Source organism: Pseudopipra pipra, chromosome Z, assembly GCF_036250125.1.
Source record: "Pseudopipra pipra isolate bDixPip1 chromosome Z, bDixPip1.hap1, whole genome shotgun sequence".
Classification (NCBI taxonomy): domain Eukaryota; kingdom Metazoa; phylum Chordata; class Aves; order Passeriformes; family Pipridae; genus Pseudopipra; species Pseudopipra pipra.
This window is the reverse complement of record NC_087581.1, coordinates 55,025,894-55,050,194: the sequence shown is the minus strand read 5'-3', so window position 1 is coordinate 55,050,194 and position 24,301 is coordinate 55,025,894. Positions and strand designations below refer to the sequence as shown.

Sequence of the window (24,301 nt, the reverse complement as noted above, 5' to 3'; positions counted from 1 at the left end):
TCGGTCCTTCTAATTTTCTCCTTGCACAAGCTCGTGACGCCTTTGTAGTGTTCCTAAGTTGTCTGCCTCTTCTTCCAAAGGTGATACATGTTTGGTCTGTTTCCCTTGAGTTCCCACCAAAGCTCTCTGTTCAGCCAGGCCAGTTTTCTGCCCTGACAGCTCATCTTTCCTGACTTTGGGACAGCCTACCTCTGTGTCTTTAAGATTTCTCTCTTAAAGAATGTCCAGCATCCCTGGGCCACTTTGCCCTTCAAAACGTCCTCCCAAAGGCTCTATTGGCCAGGCAGATACACAGGCCAAAGTCTGTCCCTGGGATTCCACAGTGGTGGTTCTGATGACCTCCTTTCTCGCTTCTCCGAGAATCAAAAATAATTTCACGATCGCTGAGCCCAAGATGGTCTCCAACCATCCCGTCACCCACTGGTCCTTCTCTATTCACAAACAGCAGGTCCAGCAGGCCCCTTCCCCAGTTGGCTCACTCACCAGTCATGTCAGGAACTTACCTGCCACGGTCCCCAGCAACCTCCTGGACGGTTTCCCCTTTTCTGTATTTCCAGAGGACATCTGGAAAGTTGAAGTCCCCCTCAAGAACAAGGGCTAGTGATTGTGAGACTTCACCAAGCGCTCACAGAATATTTTATCTGTATGTTCATCCTGGCTGGGTGGTCTCAAACAGACTCCTACCACTAGATCTGTTTCTTACCCATAAACACTCAAGTCTATCATCACCATTGTCGGTCTCTAGCCAGTCAAAACATACAGGGCTACCACACCACCTCTCCTTCCTCGCCTGTTCCTTCTGAAGGGTTTACAGCCGTCCACTGCAGCACTCCAGTTGAACTGGACCCATCTGCCTTCCCACCCTGGGGAATTTCTGTTCATAAAACCAGGCTCAGAGCCTATAAAAAGTGGCTTACCTCCGTTTCATAGAAAGGAAGCAACCTTGCATTACTTTTGGATGAATCTTTTTAATAATCTTAATAAGTACCGAAAAAATAATGTAGTCCCTAGCTGTGACTCTGCTCGATGAGGAAAGGGGAAGGAATGTCCCTGCATTGCTGTGTACTTCCCGTTGTGGCTGCTGTTCCTCTCTGACATACCTGAACTGGGGTGGAGATGCAGGCCATCTGCTCTGGTTAGAAAGCCAAAATTCTTCAGGGAGAAAATGACCTCCGGGGAACTGAGGACCATGACACATTTTATGAATCTTTGGCCCATTCTTGCAACAGGACAGCTATTCACCATTCCTCAGATAAGATTGCAACAAAGAATGTCCTTTTAGATATTCATCAAAAAACAGTCCACAGATCCTCTGAGATGTGGACTATTTATTCTACAGTAAGCACAGATTAGCCATTTTTGCTGTAAATTTTTGGCTAAATTGTGATTCTCTGAGGGACTTAGTACAGTCTTAGCAAAATAGATAGCACGGTAGAAATGGATTAATCATAAACTGACACTATTGACATTTACCAAGTTTTTTTCCCTCAGGAAAAAAGTGGGATCTGGTCATATAGTGTAAGAGGAATATAAATTTTAGAGTTGATTGTCCATATTTTCCTTTAAGTAAATTAGTTTTCCCTGTTTCCCATTTGCACACACCCTTTGTCTGTTCCCTCTCCTCCACAAGTTACAGTGCAGTTACTATGGTTTAGGAGTTGTGGGTTATAATTCAGATTTGTGACTAATATTTCCTAGGAGTTTTTGCAGAATAAATTTCTTCAATCAGATTTAGTGATTTTGCTGATATTTTCAGAGATTTTTTTTTTTTTGCTAAAGATGCTATTTTAGTATCAAGACTTTATTTAGTGACTAGTGAAATGCTACATGGGTAGTTGACTTTTTTTTGTCATCTCTCAAATAAAAAAAAGATTATGTATTAACATTTTCTGTTATGTTCTTAGAGTCTTGATATGTTATTTTCCAAGCTTATTAGGAAAATTCTCATCTTGCACACTGTGAACAAAAAAAGACTGGAATATTTTGCGAAGATAATTCTATCACCTCCATAGACTGATTCTGTGGTGCACATGTGGCTGTTCAACCTCTGGCTACGTGTTTAATTGAGGAAAAGTGTAGCTATGAAGTTTAAGTTTTAGAAGGTGGTAGGAGCATATCAGTCTTGCCAACCATCTGTACCACTGTGAAACTTCTTGGTTTGGAATTCAGACTAGCAAAGGCAGTTCCATCCATAGTTCTCTACAAAAGTAGCCTGTATCATCTGCATTTAGATGTCTGTAACTGTCCACAGACTGCTACTGTTATTTCACATGAGCATGCTATAATCCTCTCAGATACTGCTTGTCATTATTGCCTCCAAAAAACATAATCCAAAAAATACACTACTTATGCCCGCAATCAGTTACTTCAAATGTCAAAATAATGGAATGCTGGGGGTTTATGTTTCTTGTTCCAAAAGTGTAACAGGGTGAAATTTGGGCTTTGTATGCAAAGACAGCGAGGGCTAGTGTAACTGTGAGCTGTTGCTGTACTCAGTCATGGGGATAATGAATCAGGTTGGCTGCCACAGTGTACGTTAAATGGCATTCTTTTCCATTATGCACTAATGAGATTAAAAGAGACTAGACCACTGCCCTAAAGGCTACCAGACTGCAGCTCAAGGGAATTAAAATCAAGGCTAGTGATGCTGCTTTTTTCCCCAGCACTTACTAATTGGCTGAATTTAGGTGGAATTTGTTACTGTGAAAAATCGCAGGGAGACCAGAGATAGAGTGTTACCTGGAAAGAAGCATAATGACAACTGTCTGGCACAGATTTATTTTTTAATTTTGTTTTTGAAAGCTTCAAACTCCCAGCGTTCACTGAATGGACTGCCATTCACTGGAAAGGATGAGAAATCCTGAGAAAGGATGAAATAAAATCTGGTTAAGAAATTTAGGCTTTCCTTCTCAGATATCTAAAATAAAGAACACTCCCCTGAACCATTTCTCTCCTGAAGTGTGACTGATCTGTGCAGAACTATTTTGAGTCTCTGAAATCCTTCTTATGCAATTGGATGTTTGTTTCCTGTGCTTCTTTCACATTTAGCTAAAACACATTATTATCTCAGTGAAGGTTTATTTAATAGAATCACAGAATCAGCTGGGTTGGAAGGGACCTCTGAGATCATCAAGTCCAACCCTTGATCAACTACCACCATGGTTACTAGACCATGGCACTAATTGCCACATCCAGTCTCATCTTAAAAACCTCCAGGGATGGAGAATCCACCACTTCCCTGGGCAGCCCATTCCAATGCCTGATTACCCTTTCTGTAAAAAATTTCTTTCTAATATCCAACCTAAACCTCCCCTGGCACAGCTTAAGATCGTGCCCTCTTGTTTTACTGATAGTTGCCTGGGAGAAGAGACCAACCCCCACCTGGCTACAACCTCCCTTCAGGGAGTTGTAGAGAGTGATGAGGTCTCCCCTGAGCCTCCTCTTCTCCAGGCTGAACAACCCCAGCTCCCTCAGCCTCTCCTCATAGGACTTGTGCTCAGGTCCCTTCCCCAGCCTTGTTGCTCTTCTCTGGACCTGCTCCAGCACCTCAATATCCTTCCTGAACTGAGGGGCCCAGAACTGGACACAGTACTCCAGGTGTGGCCTCACCAGTGCTGAGTACAGGGGCAGAATCACTTCCTTGGACTTGCTGGCCACACTGTTCCAGATCCAGACCAGGATGCCCTTGGCCTTCTTGGCCACCTGGGCACACTGCTGGCTCATGATCAGCTTCCTGTCAATCCAAATTCTCAGGTCCCTCTCTGTCTGGCTGCTCTCCAGCCACTCTGTGCCCAGCCTGTAGCGCTGCAGGGGGTATATTTGTGGAGGCAGAAGGTTCTGAACTTGGCAGATTTTGTGTCAGTAATGTTTTTTTCAGCATTTTTGTGAGGAAGTATCAGGGCTGGTTGTAGCTGCATGAGGAGAGAGACAATGATTTCATTCTTGAGCAAGGTCAGTTATCAGTTCAGAGGAGGATATAGGTAGTGGATTACTTGGTGCTCTCTGGTTTTAATAAACCTTCTTTAGCTACAAGAGCCAGTGATACCATCCATCTGTCATACAAAGGAGCATGCTTCTTCCAGTCTATGTGGATGCAATTTAAAGAAGATCTGCAATTAATGCTTACGTTCCCCCTTTTCTGAAATGGTATCTACAACGAAAAGAAACCATTTCTTCCTTTTAGATAAACACACTGAGAAGTACATCTTGGTTCTCATATTGGCCAGAATAAGGGACACGTGGATGAAACCTGATCTCAGAGGTGAAAATAACTTACTGCATTTAGAATCCCTGTGCACAGTAGAGTAAATGCTTTGGTTTTCTTTAAAGCTGTAAGGTTAGAACTAAAGCAGTGAGAGATCTTAGAGAAAAGCAGCTGCCATTACATCATTGCTTTATTGCTTTTAAAGTAAATGACCGTAAATAAATGCTCCAGTAAGAACAGATGTTTTTATCTACATCTCTTTTTTTTATTGCAAAACAATTGTTACAGAAATTTCAGAAAGTTCTACTGTAGTAATTGCCAACTTCTGCTCTTTATTACGCATCTAAACACAGTCTAAAAGTGCATTGTGAATCCAGTAGACCTTTGGAAAGGACCATTTTCCCTAGTTATGTACATTTAGACAAATCATACTTGAAAAGCTTTGTATTAGTAGGAATTTGTTTAAAATGACATTTTAATAATTTTTATCCCTTTATAAATGATTGTTATACACTTAAAAATGATAGCCCAAATAATAAACGATTAAATAGCTATGAGTATAGTATATTGCAAACACTGTTCCAGACAGCAGTAGCAGCAAATAGACTCTCCTCATGTACAACAATTGCAACGGTGGAAAAAGGATATAACTTTAATACAATTTACTCTTGTACAGGCATAAAACTGTATTTCACATCCAGTTCCCTCTTCTGTCCCTTCCCCCTCCCTCCCAAATACTAAAATAAACAAGAGTTATCACTTCCCTGCAGCAGAAACAGCAGCAATTTAATAATCAAATGTTTTTTCCTAATAGCTCTTTGAAATAAGTATTGTGTGGCCCTACGACAGATCTGAAAGCATACAGCAGAAATTAAAAGGTCAGAGACTGTTTCACAACCAGTCTGGCTCAAAGGCTCTGTCATTAGGCTTCCAGCTTGAAGATAATTTAGTGTAACCCATGCTATGGCTCAAAGTAATATAGAGTTAGAAATGCAGAATAAATCCATCTTCTGACAAAAGTCAGAGTATGCCATTCAAATCAGTGGATTTTCTGCAGATTTGCACCAGCATCAGTAAGACCATAGTTTGTAGTCAGTCTTGGAGAAGAGAAACCTGTGTGACCTGCAGTGTTCACTGTATGACTGGCTATAAAGCAGGGTAACTCTCATTGGGGTGCAGAAACAAAGTCCCTCCGCATTCAATACTACTGCTTTTGTGCCAATGTGTGGCAAGGACAGTGAATACCACCTACAGTAATGAAGGGCTTCAGTAGGTGAGCAGACGCCCCCAATACTTTACTTCATCCCAGCTGGGACTGTGTTTTCATTTGAGGTGGCTGAAGGAAAAATCCATGCTAGGAGTCTTTCCCATCTCTTTTGAAGAAGATGATCTATGCCTACTATCTTTCAGCAGAACTGAAAATGTGGCCTTTCTTAAAACAGTTATGCATATTGTGCAAAAATGCAAATATATTATAATTTTTAAGCAGGGGAGAGACATCACAACTACTTAAGCATTCCCAGGGAAATCCAGGAATGACCAGCTCACATTTTCCCTTCTGGTGATTATCAGATCCTCTTAAGTGTTTAACCTGAGCAACATAACAAGACATTTATGCTTGTTTTGAAAATCTGCACCACGAGTTTACAGAGCATTTTGTTTCACTGGTTCAGTCTAATACCTTTGATAACTAATGCTCTCAGGACAGATACTCGTTTGCTCTGACTGCAGTCATTGGACTAAGGCTGTGTGCTGCTACCAGCACATTTTTTGAGCAGTTATTCATGTAGTTGCATTTTCCATGCACTGACAGTTTCTAAGAAACAAATCATTTTCTTTTCATACAAAAAATATACCTAACTAAGATATTTATCCCCTGACAAAAGGCTATCCATTCCACAAAAGGTACAAATCAGTTTTGTTGTTTTTCTTTTTTTTTTTTACCAAAAAATCTATAAATGGAAAATTAAAGAAAAAAATTAATCTATGTCTGGAACCCAGAGGGATTTCCGTACGTAGATGAATGTATGTTTTGGTTTTTTATTATATTTTCAAATTATCCCCTCACTGCCATTTGTTAACTGGCACTTGTGCTAAGAACAATAATGTAGCACCTTATCTCTTCCAAAAAAAGAGAGAGCCAAATGTCTGAGCACTGCTGTAGGTTCGCATTTTGTATTGAGTATTCAAATTTCATAAAATACAATTGTCATTTAAAAATAATAAAAAAATCACTTACTTTGCTAAAGATCAAACATAATGGAAATAATGTAAACATCCAAAAGTTTGAATTCATTCCTAACTGGATTCATCTTTACAGGCAGGCAATAGTAAAATGTTAAGTCTCCTAGTAGTCCAAAGAAACTCATGGAACAATGCATGCATTTTCTTTGACACAAAAAAAGACTGGACTGTAAGAAAGAGAAACTACTTCAGTAATATCACACTGTTATTGTGAAAGAATATTGTGCTATAATACAATACCTAGGACAAGTGTATACCCCAACTGTAGAATAGAATCACTTAAACCGGAAACAATAGAACAGATTATTATAGGAAAATATTTATAAAATACTGCACACAGCTTCCTCAGTCAACCAGCGTATGTAAACAAACAGCTAAGCTCAATTGAGTTTCAAAATATTATTAAAGTTCATTTATCTTATAATCTTTTGCATAACATGCCAGTTCATCTTTCACACCATCACAACTCATCTGTCATGGCCCACAGCAGCTCATTAGCTGTTTATACATCAGCTCAAACAGACATTTAAGTAGAACTATACAAAGAAATGTGTGAAACATACCAAACTTACACATTGTGACAAGAAATGCATATTCCATATGTAAGCTAATAATTGGATAGTGGAACTTAATGCTTGATGCAACATGTGCTATTTTATTGAATGTTACAGATTTACAACAAGACCATATAATGCAATATTAAAACTGTCCTGTAACGTTCACTAATATTACCACATGTCACAACTATATATGTGTCTACTTTATAAGTTATCCTTTGATACAGAATATGTCATATGGCACATGCTATAGCTACACAATCATGGATGATAAGACTTCCACTCTCACTAAATGATCATAATATTAGGAATGGGAAGTCTGGTCCCATTGCAAGGAATAGGTGTTTTAACATCAAATTCAAAAAGGAGCAGTTTGATACAGTGTGTAAAAGCAGGTGAAAACAAAATAATCTAACATCCATCATAATATATATTCTGTAGAAACCACATCATAGAATAAATGGGAAACATTCAGGAACAGTGGTGTTCTGACATCTTGCAATCTCACTTTTAACATCTGAATTTACATTTTATACATAGTGGCAAATTTTAAGAGGTAAATAAAGTGTCCTGTTTCATTTTACCCGGAATGTGTGCTCCAGATCAATAAGGTGCTGTATCCTAAACATTTATACAGCTTCTAGGTTTGGCAAATTCCTTTACCCTGACAAATTAAGAGATGAAATCTACCCCAGAGGAGAACCCAATGCCTTGAACTAATTCACTAAGCACTGATAAGGAATTTGTAATGAATCTGAAATTCCTCTAGAGTAGGCCAGTAATACGGTGAAAATGAAAGAGTCCACAATAGTTTTAGCAGACATTCATAAAAGTAACAAAAGAAAACAAAGTGAGAATATCCCCCTCTACTCACCAAGGATAGATATATTTGGAGAAGCCTTAGGAAAAGGCTGCTAACAGAAGTTGGCACATTTGAAGCATATTGTTAAATAAAGTTCCTTTGCCCTTGGGCATTTTGCTATTGTTCAACAATCAGCCTGCCACAAGCATGCTTCATAATGCACAGAAAGGTTTCTGACCTTTCTTAGTATTGCCATGTGACTGTAATGCTGCACATGGGCTGAAAGGCAATTGCATAAACACACTGTCTTGGTGGAGTTTAGCTCATTGAAAGCCTGAACAAATAGAAGAAAGCAAGGAACACACTGGTGCAGGAAGTATGAAACACTGTTCTTAACATCCCCTTGCTGCATTTCTTTGTTTCCTGAACTTTCCAACGCAGTGACTTGTTAACTAAATGTTTTCCCCTTCTTTGCCTCTTTTCCTGAGGCTGATGATCATTTTCTGTCTGGATTTGTTGCCTTTCAGACTTAGCTTTCAGATGGTGCTCAGAGTCTCCCAGTGTGAAGACTCGGTGAGAAAACGTCAGCCTGCATTCTCAAAGGTGCCTTTGAAAGATGATTCCCATTTAAATAATGGGAAGTATGTACCCCACTCATGTATTCATTTTTAATAACAAAAAGGAGCTGGTTCTACACAGCTGTTGGTAATTGTATAGATATTTTAATTTTTAATAGCACTAGCTTCAACTCTTTAAAAGCTTAAATGTTTCGCCTTCAAAAGTATGTGAAATTTTGATCCAGTTGCAGTTTATGCTTCTCTACCCTTTTCCAATCTTCTGCATACCCTTCCACCTGTGACCTGGGACACCTTCTCATGAGAAGTTCAAAAGTCCGGTTGACATTGTGGACCCTTGGGTCAGCTCAGCGGAGTTACAACTGTCTTCAACCAAAACCCATCACTGCACTACCATTCATACACACTTCCTCCTATAAAAAATGCTCATTGTGTCATAAGCTGCTGAACGGTGGAAGCCTAGTCACAACTGATGGCTTTTGCTCTTTACAGACACTTGCAGTTTCACTTTGGTTCTTTAACTTACCTTAGAAGCATATAGAAATTTTAGTGTTTTCCAGTCCTCTGACAAAAACATTTTCCTTTAAGCAACTCCAGTCTAATTACATGAATCTGGATTCAGATTGCTTGACAATTCTTGTATACTTTGAAATGTTTAAATACAGCTATGTACACATGAAAAAAAAAGGTGTATATTTTTAGTTGAGGGAATGATGTGAAAAGTCGGCAGCTCAAATGGAACAGCAAGAAGAACCCAATAGCAGTGTGGTGCATAAATCTCCCCAATTTGTGTACATAATTAAACGGAGCAGTAAGAACCTGACAATATTACCATGCTCTGCTCTGATAACCCTCTTCTTACTGTTCCATCACATCCTTTGATTTAGTGAGACAATATGTGGTAAAAAAATAAATATATACTATTCCACTTAATTACATTCATCCTGAGCTTGCTCAGCTGTGCTAGAATCTAGAATGCCTGTTTTATACAGGAAATCACCTGATATTTTAGCATAAATTCTCCTTCTGTTTAAGTTGCAGTACAAAAGGCATTTAATTTCCCTTTCTGCTCTTCAGAATACAAACTTTCTGTGGCACTAGAAGTTGATATAAAAGGAGACAAGTGAACATTATGGTTGTCGTGTTCACCTTTCTTCATTTCCACAAGTGTGGGATGCAAGGGACTTGGGAGTCTTGTTTGCTGCCAGTTCCTACAGAAATAACAAATGCTTTTCATCAGTCATCACAATGGTGAAATAGATGAAAAAGAGGTTGTGATTGAAGCTTAGAACATTTAAATTGTACATCTCTTTTTGCCAGTTAATTTCTGCATCTTAAAAACTTGAATAATGATCAAAGGTTTTAGGATGCCTTCTAATAAAAGGCAGATATTTATTAATTTATTTATACCTCTTAATTTATTTCTCCTGACTTCAAAAAGGGGGATTCTTATTCCTCTTGTTTACCGAAGTCTTTGTAAAGCTTTCATCCCTCCCTTTTTCCTTAAGTGCAAATGTCAACTGGGTCAAAATGCAGTACCTCAGTGGGCGATACTGAGATTGACAATGTGCTCCCTTGACCGGTGGCTAATGCCAACTGGAGTTGACACTTGGTAACGTGAAGGTTTTTGGTTTTAATTCTGCTGACAAAATGGACTGGAGAACAGATGACCCTTTGACTGCCGGTGAGCTTTGTCTAAGCCTAGCTGTGTTTGCTCTCAAAGCTGCAGAAGGCTCCTGTTCTTGACAGTCTCCTCATGGACAGGTTGTCCCCTCTGCTCTCTGGCCTGGAGGACTTACTCCTCTCAAAGGGGTTCCGCAGGCCTGTTGCGTTTCGCTGCCTGTCGAGTTTGTCACTGATAGAGTAGCTCTTCCGCGTGTGCTGAGCATACAACATGTTGGACTCCTCTGCAGAGTAGCTGTTGGCTCGCTCTATTTTTGGAAGTGGGATGCTGTTGGCCAGAGTTCTTGCAGCATTGCTGTCTTGAGGAGATAAAGGGGTTCCCTTCTTTTCTTTGGCCTCAATGTCTTCATGATCAGAGCTTGGGTGGCTTAGTTCAGCTTCTCTCTCTGGGTGGCAGCATCCCAAGTCTTCCACTTTGCCCCCAAGACTTCCTGGGAAACTGGCCCTCTCTGCGATGGCCTGGGGAGCACTCACACACCTCGTGTCTATACAGTCTGTAATACTTGTGTACTCTGCTGTTTTGACTGGGACTCCAAGGCTGCTGAAGTAGCTCCGAGACGGAGAGAACATAAAGCTGTGAGATTTCACAATGGGCGTTTCCTCCAGTATAAAGGGAGTTGTAGCCAGGTAACGACTGCTTTTAGATCGCTCTAAAGTGTGATACAAGGGAGGATCTGAATCCCAGGGGATTTGACAGTCGGTGATTTGTGAGTAGTCTGAAGAAAATGCCCTTGTTTCTATTCCAGAGGTTTCCTCATAATCAAGACTCCTGCCAGAAATTTTTTCACCAGGTGTACTGCTAATGTATGCACTGCCAGCTAAAAGGGAAGAGGCTATGTGAGCCTGCAGAGCTGCATCTCCGGGACCAAGAATATTTATGGAGCTCTCGAGAGGTTCTGTGTCAGAATGCATCTCATCCATAGCAGAAACATAGATGTCTATACAAGATGAAGGTCTTCTGGAGTCTGGGGCGATTGACAAAGTGCTTGTAGGGGCTAATGGAGTCTTTCCTTCTTTTGCTATTGAGTGGGAACTGATTGCCCGATGCAGGCTTGGAGATTTTTCCTTAAAAATGCTTTCCAGCTTTTCCAACCCACACTTGTCCTTCATATTTGTTGCATAGAAAGAGTGGCTTCGCATGCGGGGTGTGATCGTAGGCGATGTTGGGGACATGGACTCCTCTCCTGTGGGATCTATGCTCTCCTGAAGCTTGTAAGCGTTTCCTTCCTGACTGTTGAAGCTACTCTGTCTCACGATGTAGGCTGCATCCGTGCAGTCGGATGAGGTCCTGGATCGTATCTTAGTTGTCTCACCTCTCTCTATGCCAGTCATTTTTTCTAAGGCAGTCACCATCCGTCCCATCATGTCTTCCAGCTGAGCAAGCCTGATGTCAACGGTCTGCAGAGAAGCCTTCATGCAGTGCTCTCGCTCATTTACTTCTTCTAGTCGCATGGCCATATTCTCCACCCTTAAAAAGGGAAGAATTAAACAGGTTAATTTCTGTGATGTTCAGCAGTGATGTTCAGCTAACAGGTCACCAAAATTTTTGACAATGAAGAGATCTCAAAACCCCAAGGCAACCTACACCACCTCACCTGCTTCAAAACCCTGCTAGAAGAAGTTCCACAAACAAATACCACTGGCTCGGGAAACTGCTCCAGTGGGTTAAACAAGTGACACCTGCTGCATAATGCAGAGAGGAGGATTGGGTGTGACTTATCCTAGGGACAGGACATATTACATAAATGTTACCATGAATTACTGCCTCTCTTCTGTCACAGCTTCTACTTAGGTTGTTATGAATGAATAATACTTATAGCAGATGACACATCTCCAGTTGTGCCACGGGCAGGACCAGTGCAGCTAACTGCAGAACTAAATGAAGTAAGGAAAACAGGCAATATGCCATAGAAGGTGGCTAACATAATATTTTTTTTCCTGGTATTTGCCCCAGATTTACACCAGTTAGTGCTATGTGGACCTAAGCAGATAGTTTCCTTGTTTGCTGATTCATTTTTAGCTCAGATTTATAGAAAAAATATATCAGTTATTTTATTGAATATAGATTATATCAAGTTAAATATGCATGAAAACTGCAGGAAGAGAACACTGATCAAAGCAAATACAGCCTACAACAGGACACACACACTAAGATTGCTCCATTACTGTGATAGTGCTTTGGGTAGTGTCTGGTAATAGCTTAGGGATTGAAATGATGGATTTTAAAGCAATTTTTTAGCTGCTCTCGTAATATATATATAAAAAATTAGGTTGAAATAGTAAGAGGTAATTGAATGTAAGATTCAATATATGCAATTTAATTTAATTTAAACTTCAGTTTATTTTTTCTACATTGTTGATCTGTCTCATTTTAAAATGTTTTCAACTTTAGGTGAATTGTGTACTAATCTGTGCCAATGGCCTTCAACCATTTCAATTCTCTGGCTTCTAAAATGTCTCAAGTGAAGGATTTATGTGGAGTCTGACAATTTTAAACAATGAAATTCCTTTAGCACATATGAATTTTCTTTGCATAATTATTTTTCTCTGGTTGCAGTCCCTATGGTAGACTGGGACTTCCACTATCTGCCAAAAAAGTACTAAAAGCCACAAATTTATGTAGTTATCTTTGATTGATAGATTACAATTCTGGTTTTCCACATTGCTGTAGACATTGGAAAATGAAGAGAGAAGCAACAAATACCAAATGGCACAACTTCCACGGTTTTCTCTTCACAAGTCTCTTACGCTCTGCCTGTTAGAGCAATTCGTGCTCAAATGTTAATAGGCACACTGTCTGTTGATAGGCACACAAATCATTGCCAGGATTTCTGATGGTATAAATATAATCTTCTACTACTGCTAGTTAATTTTTCAACAGGACAAGTGATCTGATACTGACAACACCACAAACCCTCTTATTTGCCCAGAAGGAAACCAAATTTTAGCAATGAATGACTATTTTGCAGCATTAACGCCCTGTTACGTAATGCTCACCACTTTTGCTGGTGAACACTGAAATCTGACTACGTTGGGGTGATGACCAACAGCAAACTGCCCACACAAGAGAGGACAGGTAAGAGTGTGACTCTGCTCTCTACAGCAAGTTGCACGTTCCTGTGAGATACAGGCTTTTTCTGTTGAAGTTTGTGTTTCGAAAGCACAAGCACAGCAAATCAAACAGTAGTAACTGTATTGCCATCATCAGACTTCAATAGATGAATGATCAGGTAATCACTGCTAAGAAATCAACTGGTAGCTTCAAGGAATCTCATTCTTCTCATTATGATTTAGACACCAGTCTGTTTCTAGTTCTACCAGCTTCTCCAACAAAACAGATTAATGTTATTACAAGCACAGGATATAATTCCATAGTGAGAGCAGTTTATATGGGAAGCAGTTGAATTTTCCCTCATGCTATTACTTATCTGAACTGCTATTTTATGAAAGCAAATATACTTTTGAAATATTTATCAGCCAATAATTGAGTCCTTCACCCCACATTCAGATTCTATAACAACTGCTCCAAGATGATGAACAGACAAAATTTTAGGGCTGTGACACATAAGAAGCAATTTGAGAAACCTCTGGATTTTAGTGGAGAATGCTCAGATTACAACAAAAAAAACCCCCTCTGACTGCAGCAACAGTTACCAAGAACTGGAATGAATTTATAATGTTCTGTGAAGCTAACTGGATAATCTGGTTTTGACGTTGGTTGTTTGGTTTTGTTTTTTTTTTTCTTGCTTTGACAGCTGTACACAAGTGAAATAATTTTCATACAGACACCGCCAGTTTGTATATGAGTAGAACTGTGAGACAAGTTTTGCATCCTACATTCATGTGAGGGCTATGCAACACTACTGAACACAACTAATGCATCCTTAGGAGAACCTAGAGTTATACCTTGCTGGTACATATTCATGCGCTTGTTCTTCCTTCCCCAAACATGATCTATCAGCTACTGTCAGAGGCACAGAGTGCAAGCCTGGTGGTATTGTCACAGATAAGGTGAAGAGAGGGTTTTGTGTTGTGTGGTCTGTTGGTTGCTATGGAAGTGACCATAGATGTGACTGCATTGATAGTAGGGGAAAATTTAAAGAGAAATGTAACAAGATAAGGGTAGTGCAGTCTGGGATGAGAAACCAGAGTTAACTAGTGATGTGCCTAGAGAACTGAGAAATACATACATGTGTTTACACTTGATGAGCTCTGACTATATAATTTTAGTCACAAAAAGAAAGCTTGAGAGATGATGATCTCCTTCAAACCTAAAGCTATTAGTTTAATTTAGTCATCTTTAGTTATATATTGCATGTGGCCACTCCAGAATTTTTAACAAATATTATTTCTTTTAGTGATATTCTCTTGTATTAATTAGATGTTCAGTTCTGTACTCATTCATCATACAGAACAGAACCATGATCTGAGAATAAACCTATTAGAAACATGATAAAATGTTTCACATCAGCCAAACACTGTGAATGTAGGAGAATGCGTTCTGGAGAAATACAGCCATAATCTGGTTCTTAAAATTTTTGAATAAGTGATTTTTTCTATTTTTGCATATTCTTGGGAAAATATACTTTCACTCAGTGAATAGACAGCTAGACCTGTATTTCCTTGAGGAACAGTTTTGAATTAAAATGCTATTTCAAAATAAGAATGTCTGAGTTTTGCTTTGGATTTTTTTCTCCATGTATACTCAGAAGAGTATATAAACCTTTTAGCAAATCTCACAGTATCCATGTATGATGCCTCCTTTATACCTATGCTTTTCCTTACAGCAAGATTTAGTCAACTTATTAGAAGGTGCCAAGCCATCCTAATAGAATGAGAAGAGAATAAGAGGAGGCTACATATAAAACATGCATCCAGGTGTGCTGCTGAAGCTCAAAATTTTTTAATAGTGAAACAAACATGGACTATATGAGGACAATATTCAATAACCAGGAAAAAAATAAGAGATCAGAACTTAGATTTTTTATTACCTGTTATGAGCCTTTTTGATTACAGTTTGAGAGATGATAACTTTTGCTGACATTCATGTTGGCTTATTTATTTTTAACCTTTGACTTAAGTTCACTAGTAATTTAATTAAAATCATTCTTTAATGGGAGTAAGGCACTCTTTTCCGAAGTGGACCTCTTAATTGAATGCTAGAATTAGGCTCACAAATCCCTTTGTCTAACTATGTCCATTTTTAAGGCATTGTTTATACTTCAAAATCCTTTTCAACGGCCATAAGGACTGTGGACACTGGGGCTTTTGATAGGTGATTGCTGAATGATTTTATTTAAATAAAACATAGATAGCAATTCCCAGGACTGTAACAGGGTATTGGTACTTTACCTGACCTCTTTTGGTAAAGCAGTGCTTACGTGAGCAGCCAGTTTTCCCAGGTGCAGTGGTTTCTGCAAGATAAGGATGTTGGGTTGTCCTGGCTGCATTCCCATTGGAGCCTAACACCACTTAACTCTTTTATGACCAAAGAGAGATGTCACTAGATTCACAGACCCTTCCTGCTGTCATTCTTTATGTGTGGGTGGATCTTGTAGGCTCAGTCCCTTTTATCAAAACAAAGCTATTTCTGTGCACTTCTGCCTGCCAGCTCTGAAATCAAGGTAATAGCTATGTCATCATCCACACGGATGCTGTAAGTGTAATTGCATTGCAGACTGTAAAGTGCTGTACTAATGGATACCATAGAGTACCAAAGATGACATAATAATATCTACTCTAGCCAGCATATTTGCTTTTCAAATACTGTTATGATGTGACCCTGTTCCCTTTGAAATCAACAAGAGGTTTTTCATGGGCTTTGAAAGAGTCGAGACCTGTCCATACAGAACAAATGTTACTAAAGAGATTGTTTCAGTGGCTTCATGCCAGATCAAGAAAAATAGAGCAGTCTTTTTTGATCATATTATACATGTCTCTGTGCTGGTCAAGATGTAACACAATGATCAGAAAGGAAGATGCTCAAGGAAAGGTTGTGATTCTTCTGCTCTATTCTGGAACAAGGCGCTATAAGATTTTCACTTAAATTAGAGATAAGGACTCTTTCCTATAAAACAGGGTCAGCACAGAGTGCAAAGGCAGCTGTTATTTATTAATTTTCAAGGACTTACAGCATTCACATGATTTAGGGGAGGACCCAGCTGGACTACTTCTCATTTACAGATCTTCAAACATACCTCTTCCTTCCTTTCCCACCAAAAGGAAAGTTATGCCCAGATATTTGGACCAGCATCTATGATTTTCAGCTCAGTTCTGTGACCACTGGACCATCAAAACACAAGAAAAAAACTACTCAGTTGGACCACCAATTTAGCCCACTATCTTACTTTGAAGGGTATGTAATTCTTTCTTCCTTATATTCTCCAGTTTCTAAGCATTTTTTGCTCAAAAACTTTATGGGCTCAATATAAACTATGTATTTAGCAGTCCTTACTGGATTACTTTTCCTATAAGCTTGTCTAGTCTCTGTTTGAATGAATGTAGCTTCTTTTAGACCTCAAAAACTTTCAAGAATTTGTTCTGTTCCACTACTTACTGCATGAAAAAATCACCTATTTTTCATTTATTTTGAATCTGGAATGCTGTTAAATTATTCTATTGCTCCCCTATACCTTGTTCTGGGAGTGACAGCAAACAATTTCTACTCACCCTCTCCTTGCGCTCATAATTATATAGACCTCTATAATTTCATCTCTCATTTATCTCTTCCAGACCAGTAAAGCCGGATTCCTTGGCCATGACAAGGAAATCATTACATGCCTTACTAACTTCCCGTCTAATATCCTTTTCTAAAATATATGTTTTAGGAGTTCTCTGGTTTTCAGTAATGCAGATGATTAAAGGATACTATATCTTCCAATCTTGCCCTGGTATAGATTTATTTCAGAATCAAATTAACAGCATGTTTCCTTGCCTACAGAAAGCATAGTTTAGGCATAGCTGAATCAGGGGCAGCACTAGAAGATTAAGTATAAGGAAGAGAGTGTTATATTTGTGTAATCAATGAAAATGACAACTCACCTGACCTCTGATATTCAAATTAAAGTGGAGTTTTCAGCTAGTGGAGTATTCATTAGTTTATAAGTTTTATGAATATCTGACAGGATAAAATATCTATTGGCAAAAGTGCTAAGAATCAAACACAAACTCTGTTCTCAAAATCTGAGCTCGGCAGTGTTCTATGAAAGCATATAAGCACCATGGCAGATCAACAGAGTTTTTAGGACTGATGGATTTGAAGACTGGCAACTTCCACTAAATTAAGGTAGTACTTTTGTCCTCTGTGCATTGTTGTAGGTAAAATGTCCTGTTCCATTTAAAATCCATGTCAAGATCGCTGCTGGTCTCAATGAAACTAGCTTACCTAGCAAGGCCCTCCTGAAACAAGGCTTGCTCCTTATTTGAACGGCTAGTGGGTGAGAGCTAAAGTATTATTTTTGTTGAGGAACTCTAATTTACTCTCCCATTGTGTTCTGACTGCTTGTACCTTAAGTTCTGCTTTAAGAACTGAAATGCAAGAATAAGTGGTGTCTCTCACTACCTGAGGTATTTTCTAACACAACTGGTTAAAAGATTCACTTTTTCAAACTTATCATGCAATGATTTGGGTTGGAAGGGACCTTAAACATCATCTAGTTCCTGCCTCTGTCAGGGAAATCTTCCAGTAAATCAGGTTCGTCAGAGCCCCACCCAACTTATCCTTGAACACATTTGCTCTAGCAAAAAAAAGAGAAAATTAATTCACCACCTTTTATCACTCTACTTTTTAGTTGACTTATCAAAAATACCTCAGATTTTTCCCTTTTCAAGAAAAAGAAAGGAAAAATAAGAATGGCAACAGAAACACATTTCCAGATCAAATTATGAGAACAAACAAAAAAAGTGCACCTTTCTGAAGTCACACGAATTCTTTCATCGTTGGAGGAATTGAATCTGTCATCCTTTTCTCTAAAATATTCTTCTATGCACTGTTCTTCAAAATCATGGACCTTTTTCAGTTCATCCTCAGTTATGAAAAGCTCTGTGGAAACAGTTGAGAAATGTGAATTTGGCAAATATTAACATGTGAAATAAACTACATATCTATTGTGAAATTCATGGAGTAAACTTTCAAAAGCAGGCTTCAAAATTTATGTGGCATTTTGATATGAAAGCAGATAGGTACTGCTAATTGCCAAATTAGTGGCTTCAGTTATTTATGACTCTGGACATAGAAACACTTAAGCAGGCAAATGGTGAGCAAACATGAACACATTTGGATTGCATGGGGTCTAAACACAGCTACTGTTCTGGTCCTGGAGACATGGTGGAAGCCAAAGCCCACCTGTAATCTAAACAAATATAATGACACTAGCAGACTACTAGAACAGGAGTCTGAGGGTACAGGAGTCTGTTTGATGTGTCAAGAACTGATATCTGCAGGCAGCAGCATCATGGGAGCGGGAGGAGAGCAGTCTGGTTGCACTTCCATCTCCAGCACCACACGTGTCTCCTGCTCCTTCCTCGTAAAGAAGTGGACTATGGCATGGACTAATGTTGGGAAGAGATGAACAACCCTAGCTCCCTGCCTCTGGCATATAAATTGAGGGAGGTGGAGATCTACTTTGAAGAGTTAGATAGAGAAGAAAAGAGAAAGTATCAGCAAAATAATCTGACAGGTTTTCCATCATAGCTATGGGAGTACATATTAAAGTGTGTGGAGAAACTACTCCTCCAGATTAAGTCAGTGTCAAGGAGAGAATATGTATACAAAATTTCTTTTCACCATCTCTCATCTTATCTAGGCAAAAAGCGTGTTGGGCAGAAGTATGTGCTGTTTGCTCAAAAAGTAGTAATGTTCTCTCTGTGTTTTCAAAAATAAAACTGGAAGTGTGATGGACTCTAAGAAGAACTCCAGCAACAACAGACCTCTAGTAATGGCAAAATAAACACCTTTGATTTGAAGGACCAAATTGGGTAACACCCCAAAAAATTCCAGAAACACACAGCCCCATTACCACTCCAAAGAGAACAAAGGGTTGGACAGTGCAGGTGGAACTAAATTCTTCACGGAAGATTTTTGCAGGTTAAAGTTGTTCTTTTGCTCAAAAGGTTATCAAGGTGCTGGACTTGTCTTCATGCCTGTCAAACATTACACATTACCAATGGCACTGGGCAGTCCACTTGTGAATTGTCTAAGGCTTACTTAATCCATAGTCTCTCTCATCTGGATCACTTTCATGCTTCCGCCATCTGCAGCAGAGGTGTTGGAATATCATAGTCATGTGGCTGAAAATGATCAGAGGTGGTGGGAGAACAGGTCTTTCATGGAATGTCATGATTAGCTGGTATCTTTGAAACTTCCATACTTGGTTAGATATAGATTTGACTTCAAAAAATGTGTTACTAGAAGGCAAGAAGAGGAAAATAACATCAGATTGAAATGGTTTTGGGTACTTTGCCAAAGTTGATATGACAGCATCTTAACTAGACACATTTCACTAATATTGGTGAATGTTTCCTTGTCACAGAAATGGGAAGCAGAACAAAATAATAAGTTTGTGCTTCAGCAAAGCACAGTGGCCATCAGCCTTTTCAAAGTATCTTGTTATTGTGTATATCTGTTGTGAACAACCACTGAGTCTTACAGCAATCCATTGAGATAAAACATTTTTATTCTTGTTTTCCATATTGGGAGTGAATGATGTCGTAACTGAACTTTACATTTTTTTGGCTTATTTGTCCTGATTCTCATCAGGTGTCTGTCCTTGGAAATAAGCACAATGAGAAGAAGTTGGCATTTCCCTCATTCCCTGGAGACAAACTACTGCCTCTTTCCTTCTCACCCTCACTTTTCTGAAAACGTCTCTGAGCCAAAGCCTGTAGCTCAGCAGCCTTCACAGCATGTGAACAATGTGCATCCTCCCCAAGCCCATACTTTGCAATGTGTCACTCACTTGAAAACAGCAATGAGGAGGTTCACCAAAAGGATGTTTGCTACCAAGAGGTAACAGGCCATGATGGCGGGAACAATCCACGCTCCTGTCTTGCAGGGAGGTAACTGGATTATTTTGCCATCTTCTCTGGTTTCATTTTGACCACAAGGAGCTGGGAACAAAGATACGGGGGAAAAAAAAGGAATGAATCTTACTTTTTCAGTTCTTCTTACAGAAATATTTAAATATTTATAAAGGCCTGCCTGCCAAGACAACATCTTCCAAATAACAGTGGCATTGACACTTCCCCCAAGAAATTTGTGCTTGCTATCACAGATTTTACAGGCTGCAGTTTTTGTTATTTGCTGTGTGTTATTCACTGTGAATGTCAAGATATTCCCAGCAGAACTTGCAGGAGACATGCTTGGTGTGAGTAAGCTGCCTGTTTGCATACAGCTAAAATACCATGGTACTCTTGTGGTAATTAGTGGCTCTGCAAATGAAATGATCAAAATGTTTAATCCTGCAAAAAAGCTTGCATATTATTTCTTTAATGGTGAAAACTCGTTCTTTTTAAATTGACTGAGAGGCATGTGATAAATAAGGAAAAGGCAGTATATGAAAGTAAATTAAAGAGTAGCCATTTATTGCTGTGTACTCTGCTGCCCAAATCCCTCTAGGACGTACTCATAATGACTTTCTGCTATTAAGGACTTTTGACTGCATGCCTAGAAACAGTGGGGGAGATGATCAAGTCTTTACTGTATCAGGTAAAGGGACATGTAGGCAGCAGAGATGCCACCTGTTTCTTCCACAAATATGTTGGAATCAAAATGTTCTCAGTATTAATGTTGTAGAACTGAAGCAAGGGGAGAGAAAACATGGTTAAATAGTTTTCTCTCCTTGTTTTTTAATATGCCCTCATGTTCTGTAGTAGGTGATCTGCATTTGCAAGCATGGGTTCAGTTTATGTCTTTCTAGCTTCAGTCCTAGTAGTCCTATGTATCTCTCTAATCAGTACTTCAAGAAAATAATTGAAACAGCACCTTACACATACAAACCATTTTAAATGGTAAATTTTCCACAGCCCTGCTGCTTTTTTCCTCTCATCCCCATCAAAAAGAAGTTTAACTGAGAAATTTTCAAAGTGCTCAACACTGATGCAGTTCATACTGATATCAATGACAGTTTTCCACTGACTTAATGAAAAACAAAGTTTGCTGATGCTGTACATTTTGTAAAATTTCATCATATGACAATAAATCCGTATTTCCAGTACCAACTACTGGACCTTCTCAAAAACGTTCTTCTGAACTTGGTTCACAGAGCTTGAAATTCAACTGTGGATGTCTGTACTGGCAACCACATTACACTGTGTGTGATTTGGGTACTTGATTTATAGGCACCACACATAAATGTTAGGCTATTACATACAGAAGTATTATAGTCATATGGGATGAAAGACTACAGGATAAATCTGCTTTGAACATGGGATCTCCAAAAATATTCAACTCACAGAAAAAGAAATTACAAAGTCAAATACAAGTAATACTGATTTTTACGAGCAGCTCTGTTGGGTCTGGACACATGGCATCACTAGTCCTTCCTTCTTACAAAAATACATTTTTTTACTGGAACAGCCTGAGAGTATGCATTTCTTGTTTTTTCAGTAAGCATCACTTTGCAGATCATTTTAAGGCAGTGGTAATTTCATGCTTCCCACACTGCTTCAAGCAGCAGCTTCATTTAGACAATGAAAATGCCTTCAGTGAGCTGTTGTGAGTGTGGGACTATGTGCACTTAGCTTTCACCCAGGAGAAATTGGGACGTTCAATACCTCTTGCTATTAGCACTCAGTGTGAGACTTACATCTCTGTTTGTCTGGAAACACTAACTTGCTCACATCTTGAGTCAGATCTACAAAATCCAACACAACACAATATCAAAACCCAGCATGATTTCACCAGTAATGGAACAATCACTATATCAGTTGATGAAACCTGTTTTCCTTTTGTGTGCTGAAAACAGAAGAAATAATGTCTTCAATAATGAGAGAAATTTATGAAAGACACATTTTAAATGTTAGAGCAATGAGATAAAAAATGCAGCTCCAAATCTGGTTAAAATTCTATTATCCCATATTTTTTTTTGTTTCTGAAACACACTAGAATTTAATCTGAAAAAATAATCAGCCTCAACAGCTAACAAGACAAAAAATATTTCTCTAGCTCTACTTGCCGACAACAGTTGGTTTACGACACACAGTGATGGCCAAATTAGACTTCCTATGCAGACAAGTTCCCACACTCTATTCTATGCATCCATTGCTGTTCAGCTTGTCCTGAAGGTTTGCAAAAGTTTTTCTCTTTTGCATGTTCTGTTGTGGGTACAGTTTTTAAATAAAATGAGAATACCCACCGCTTGCCTTACTTTATGGAGAACTAAACCACCACTTAATCATCAGATCTTCAGCTGCATGAGAAAATGTACGATGTGTGTCCAAAAGGCAGAAGCCTGTGTTCCCCGGCACATTGCTGAACATGTTCATTCATTTTTAAACTATGAAGTTTATTTTAAAGGATTGTTTCCCCCAACTATTAATTAAAAATTTGTTTAAAACAATTATTCCCAGGAAACCAGAAATTTCTCTCTCTGTGAAAAAGGACAGAGGACTCTGTCAGGAGCCTAAAGATAGCAATGATACTATTTTTAGATAACGAAGATCCTTGTTTATATTTAAGAAATTAAAATACTGTTTGTATGGTGTGAGAAGACTTTGTTATGGTAACCTGGGACTACTTGCCTCCCCCACCTGCAGATGTAGAGTCCCAAGCACATCTTGTCTCCCTATTACAGTAACCTGGGGTAGATCACTCCCCCCACCCACCTCTGCCTGTATACCTGCACGGGTGCCAGCGTGGTGCCCGGCTGCAGATCCCACAATCCAGGCAGCAGCACCTGCATTACACCCGCAAGGTCCCTGATGAGCAGAACAGAACGTTGCATACGTGTGGTTCACTGATCGGCGCCAGTTTCGTGATCCACCCCTGCGGTGCTTTCCCTGAGCCCGATTTCCAAGCAGGGCTCCACCGCCCTGGGTCTCCATTGGATCAGTGCCAGTGTCACAGGGCTCCCACTGTGGCAATGCTATGCTTTCCACAAAGCCAAAGTTTTCACTTGCTGAGTGCTGTGCCTCATCCCTGAGGAATCTGCACCTGCCTTTCATGTGTAATAACATTTGACCATTTTAATTATTTTTTGAGAAATGAAGTAATTTTTGTGGTATGTGCAGTAACATACTGTGTTAACAAACTTTCTCAAAGCACAAATTAACATGCAGGAAAACTTAGTTATCTGTTTTAAATTATAGCCTTGCTTTAACAAATGACACAGAGTACTTAATTCTAATGAAATACTTTACTGAAGAAAATTCTGTTAGCATAACAATATGCCAATCTCATGTAACTGAAAAACCCAGCAACTCTGATACCTACAGGCAATTGGATAAAGGTTGGACATTATGTCCTGAGCTCAGGTTTTAGAAAATTATCAATGGTTGGAGTTTTAATTTCAATTACATGCATTAACTGCACGCAGATTTCAAACACTGTATCCTGATACCTGTAAATGTACATAATTTTTGCATCTTGTTTCATTTTTCATAATCTTCTCCTACACTTATTTTTCCTTCTTGACTCTCATTTACAGTTTCCTGTATGGGTTCCTGCTACATGCCTAACCCCCCTTCCTGTTTCCTGGCCAGAAAATACAACATTAACCCAAGTCTTTGTGTGTCTCAGGCTTAAAGCAGAGGCAGAACTCAGGAAGAATTTGTTTCACTGCTGGTATTACTGTCATGACATGGGCACTGCTCATTTTTACTGTGTATTGGGTGGAGGGCTTTGGAAATAAAGCTTGCTGATTTCTGCATCATGACTCTTCTCCCAGCTGCACCCTTCCAAAATAGTTGTGGGAAATAACAAAGAGAGGGAAGTGCATAAAACAAGTTTGTCACTGAATAGCTTTTTGCCTTTGATGTAAACTTGTCACATATGAATGGATACAACTTTTACAATACAAGTTGATTTGTTTGAAATCACAAGAAACTGCTGAATGTTTTCTTATGATCTAAAATAATATGGGAACAAATAACTGCACTTTCCAATTTTGATCCACAATTAACCCAAAGGATGTGAAAGCATTGTATGATTTTTGAATCAAATGTCTAAGCAATCTTACTAGCTTGCTAGGCTGGTAAATATTGAAAAAAAATCCAATAAATGTTAAGTAAGCTGCCTAGA

General features: G+C 39.0%; 2 protein-coding genes across 10 annotated transcripts in view; both read right to left on the bottom strand.

Annotated features, from left to right (window-relative positions):
- Positions 1 to 3,165: 3,165 nt before the first annotated feature.
- Positions 3,166 to 4,547, bottom strand: LOC135407809 (uncharacterized). Its single transcript, XM_064643174.1, is given in 3 exon segments — positions 3,166 to 3,568; positions 3,570 to 3,733; positions 4,491 to 4,547. Coding segments are annotated over 3 exon segments (624 nt in total).
- The window catches only part of LOC135407823 (transient receptor potential cation channel subfamily M member 3), a 413,117-nt gene continuing 393,261 nt past the window's right edge, over positions 4,446 to 24,301 (bottom strand). For all 9 annotated transcript variants that reach the window (XM_064643199.1, XM_064643194.1, XM_064643198.1 and 6 more), the window contains 4 exons: positions 20,022 to 20,172; positions 19,271 to 19,470; positions 17,974 to 18,106; positions 4,446 to 11,533 (listed from right to left, as the gene is read on the bottom strand). In XM_064643199.1, the coding sequence (XP_064499269.1) occupies positions 10,084 to 11,533; positions 17,974 to 18,106; positions 19,271 to 19,470; positions 20,022 to 20,172 (1,934 nt within the window). In that variant the 3' untranslated portion in view covers positions 4,446 to 10,083. The remainder of the gene's footprint in view (positions 11,534 to 17,973; positions 18,107 to 19,270; positions 19,471 to 20,021; positions 20,173 to 24,301) is intronic.